The following is a 3,761-nucleotide window of genomic DNA, read 5'->3' as shown; positions in this document are numbered from 1 at the left end:
CCATTTGTTTCCTTTAAAGTAGGGTCCTTATATATAGATAGGACTTATTGGCTTATACACACACACGCACACACATACACACACACACACCTTTAAAAATAGGTTTCCTGTATAAGAGAATACTACATGTGACATTAATATTTCTAAGTCTGGCTTATTTCACTTAACATAATGGTTTCCAATTCCATCCATTTTCCTGCAAATATCATTTCATTTATCTTTATGACTGTGTAAGATCCCATTGTGTCTGTACCATATCGCCTTCATTCATTCTTTTGTTGGTGTGCATCTAGGTTGATTCCATTTCCTGGCTGTTGTGAATAGTGCAGCAATAACCACAGATGCTATTGTCCCAAGTCCAATGGTCTTTCAGACTGTCTCTCTCTGTCTCTTTCTGTCTCTGTCTCTCTCAGTCTCTCAGTCTCTGTCTCTCTCTCAGTCTCTCTGTCTCTGTCTCTGTATCTCAGTCTCTCTGTCTCTGTGTCTCTCTCACTCTCTCTGTCTCTTTCTGTCTCTGTCTCTCTCAGTCTCTCAGTCTCTGTCTCTCTCTCAGTCTCTCTGTCTCTGTCTCTGTATCTCAGTCTCTCTGTCTCTGTGTCTCTCTCAGTCTCTCTGTCTCTTTCTGTCTCTGTCTCTCTCAGTCTCTCAGTCTCTGTCTCTCTCTCAGTCTCTCTGTCTCTGTCTCTGTGTCTCAGTCTCTCTGTCTCTGTGTCTCTCTCAGTCTCTCTGTCTCTGTCTCTCTCAGTCTCTCTGTCTTTGTGTCTCTCTCAGTCTCTCTGTCTCTCTCTGTCTCTGTGTCTCTCTCTGTCTCTGTCTCTCTCAGTCTCTCTGTCTCTGTCTCTCTCTGTCTCACACACACACACCTACCACCACCACGCCGCTGTAGTCAGAGAGCAGAGCATACTGAAGCTGGTGTACCATCCATCCTCCTAATTAATGATCAAAACTCATTGGAGCTGAGGTGCTGCTCTCCCAATAGACAGCTATTTTTAAAATATTTCTCTTTGAAAACAACAGCATGATTAATCCCATTATTCCTACTTAAATTACTTATTGAGAAACAGCCATGCTCTGTAAGCAATTATTAAAAATGCTTTATTATGTGTAATTTGCACATGCTTCAATTTGTGTTGCTTAGGGTAATTTATTTGCCAGGGTGTGATGTCATCTACCAAAATTAACTAGATCTAATTTTCATTCTGACACGCCACATACAAAAATACAGTTTTAATGCAAAGTTCCTCTTCTCCCCAGAAAGGTTCTCAAGAAAGTGTCAGATGAATAAAGCAAGAAAAGAATACTCTGCACACACGCCGACACCATGCAAGGCATTATCCTTCACACAGTAACGTCAAATGCGTTCTTTTATTTTGAAACAGCACAGAGAGAGAGGCCATTCACCCTCCGAGGGGGATGCAGACTTTATTGTTGCTAAAGCCAGGTTCCAGGGGAAAAGAGTGATCCTGTGGGGAAAAGAAGGGGTGTGGGAATGTAATGTGGAGGCTGTCGAGCCTTCATAAGCACTTCAAGAGGAAGGAGTTGCAGGAAGTTCCTCGGGGACAGTCACACAGCTTTCCGATCCTGGCCCCTTTCCGCACTGCGCACTGCTCTCCGGCGTCACACTGTCAACAACACAACCGGTGGTTATACGGGTCCCAAAGGAGCGGTCTCCGAGAAGAACGGCTAGACCGCTACCATCACCTCTAAGTACAGTCAGATCCGAAGCCCGGAGAGCCTGAAGCCACGGGCTTATAATTTCAGAAAGAGGACATTTAAAGGAAGAAAATTAAATGGTTGATTCCCCTCCTACATTGTTCTGCCTTTGGGAGCTACTGCATTTTCAGCTTCCTTTTCTTGTAAATTTAAAGAGGGAAGAATTACCTAGACCCTTGCATCTAAGAAATGCACAATACACTTTCTACTTTCTCACCTCCTCACCCAAAAGAAAGCAGGTGTGTGTGTGTGTGTGTGTGTGAGAGAGAGAGAGAGAGAGAGAGAGAGAGAGACAGAGAGACAGAGACAGAGAGACAGAGACAGAGAGACAGAGACAGACAGAGACAGAGACAGAGACAGAGACACAGAGACAGAGAGGGAGGGAGAGAGAGAGATTTTACCTAGAACTGTTCCCACATAGGTGACCCGTTCTGAAAACTTTTTATTACGGAATTTAAGAAACAAAACAACAACGAAATGATAAAGAAAAGCCCCGCCATGCTCTAGGAGAAATTAAGGGACAACTGCGTAGATTTAAGGGCTCATCCAACTACGATGTTTCGGGAAATACTCCCACTCACATCACGGGACTGTTTTCTGGCTCTACAAGCCTGTGTTCCCTTACACTTAGGGACCAGGGAACAAAGGGCGAGAGCAGAAGCAAAGCATCACCTGAGCTGCTCCGCCACCTGCTAGAGTAAAGACCCTGTGTAAGATGGCAGTCCTTTCTCCTTGAAAAGTAAGGGAAGGGTGACCCAGAGCCTTACCATGGGGACTTGGCCGTACTTCTTCTCATAGATCGGAATGCGTTTACTCTTGAGCTTCTTCAGAACTTCCTGCAGCGCTTCAATCTGCAACACAGCGCCAGGAGCCCGAAGTTGCCGCCTTGGCTGCGAGCCCAGCGCAGGTGCTCACTTTCAGCTCAGTTACACGGAGCCCAAGACACACAACCGTAGGGTGGCGGGACTCGGAAGACGGACAAGTAGGGGGTGGAGTAGTGGATAGATGGTGATGGAGAGGAAGCCCTGCGGGCGAAGTCCCTAGTCCTGACCTCACCCCCCAGAGCCTCCAAGATGCACAGTGCCCAAAACAGTCACAACCAGGGATTCGCTCGACATGCAACCCGTAGCCTGTGGACTCAAATATCTTTGTCTGATAGCGAGTACCAGGACTTTATTTTTTAAACAGGGCTCCAGGGACTCAGCCCTCCTGATGGGACATGAGCGAAGGAGGGACGCATGCCAAGGAAGGGCCCCGCGGCAGCCCAGGGGGATCCCGAGGCAAGTGGAATACTGACCAGCTCCTTTTCATGGGACGCATCGTCCACGGCAGAGTAGATGTCCAGGGCTCGGGGCTGCAGCTCGGCATCCTCCTGGGCACGGACACCCAGCAAAGGTAGCAGTAGCAGCAGGGCGGCGCCCAGGAGGGGCAGCAGCCGCAGGCGGGAGCTCTCCATGGTGCTGGACCTCGTCGTTGCTGGGGCACCGCGCTCTCCTGCTTCTTATAGCCGGCTGAACCCCGTGCCGGGAAGAGGGAGGGGGCGAGGAAGGACGGGGGTGTGGAGGAGGGCCCGGGTCAGCCGTCTGTAGGCAGCGCTCCGCTGCCGTTTGACGTCAATGCCCGCTGGGCTCCGGGAGCCCGGGAACGAGGCTCTGCGCACAGATGGGATAGAGCGCAGAGAACAAGACCCCGTGCCCCAAATGCTGTCGGCCCCGCGGCCAAGGACGCTCCCTGAGGGGGCAGAGCTGAAACTGAGGGGTAAAAGGCGAGGGATTGGAAGCGGGAGGGCCCGTGAAATGGAAAATGCCTTCGGGGCAATGAACAGGCAGACGAGTTGCTTCCCTTAGCTTAGCGGTGGTGGATGCGCCACAGTCTTGCTTTTAGGCTCTACCTTGTTCTCTCATCACCAAGCCCTTTTCCTCCAGCAGGCTCCTTCTCTGAGCACAATCCTAGGCAAGCTAGGCGGGTGAGGGAGACAATCGGCATACTAGACAAAGGGAGAGTGTGTCCTCCCGCACCAGGGGCTCTGTGGAAACTAAGTGATGTTG

At 49.9% G+C, this 3,761-nt stretch overlaps 1 protein-coding gene across 2 annotated transcripts; it reads right to left on the bottom strand.

Moving 5' to 3' along the window:
- Positions 1–1,514: 1,514 nt before the first annotated feature.
- Positions 1,515–3,169, bottom strand: Cartpt (CART prepropeptide). 2 transcript variants are annotated; one of them, XM_050153907.1, is made up of 3 exons: positions 3,011–3,169; positions 2,481–2,603; positions 1,515–1,622 (listed from the first exon to the last, which is right to left on the bottom strand). In XM_050153907.1, exons 1-3 carry the CDS (start codon positions 3,167–3,169, stop codon positions 1,515–1,517), a joined length of 390 nt encoding a protein of 129 aa, XP_050009864.1. The 2 variants fall into 2 exon arrangements, with proteins under 2 accessions (XP_050009864.1, XP_050009866.1); XM_050153909.1 differs by having other exon boundaries at positions 2,481–2,564.
- Between the last annotated feature and the right edge of the window lie 592 nt (positions 3,170–3,761).

Source organism: Alexandromys fortis, unplaced genomic scaffold, assembly GCF_014885135.2.
Source record: "Alexandromys fortis isolate MF-2015 unplaced genomic scaffold, M_Fortis_MF-2015_v1.1 scaffold_79, whole genome shotgun sequence".
NCBI classification, from domain to species: domain Eukaryota; kingdom Metazoa; phylum Chordata; class Mammalia; order Rodentia; family Cricetidae; genus Alexandromys; species Alexandromys fortis.
This window is presented reverse-complemented; position numbering and strand designations above follow the sequence as displayed.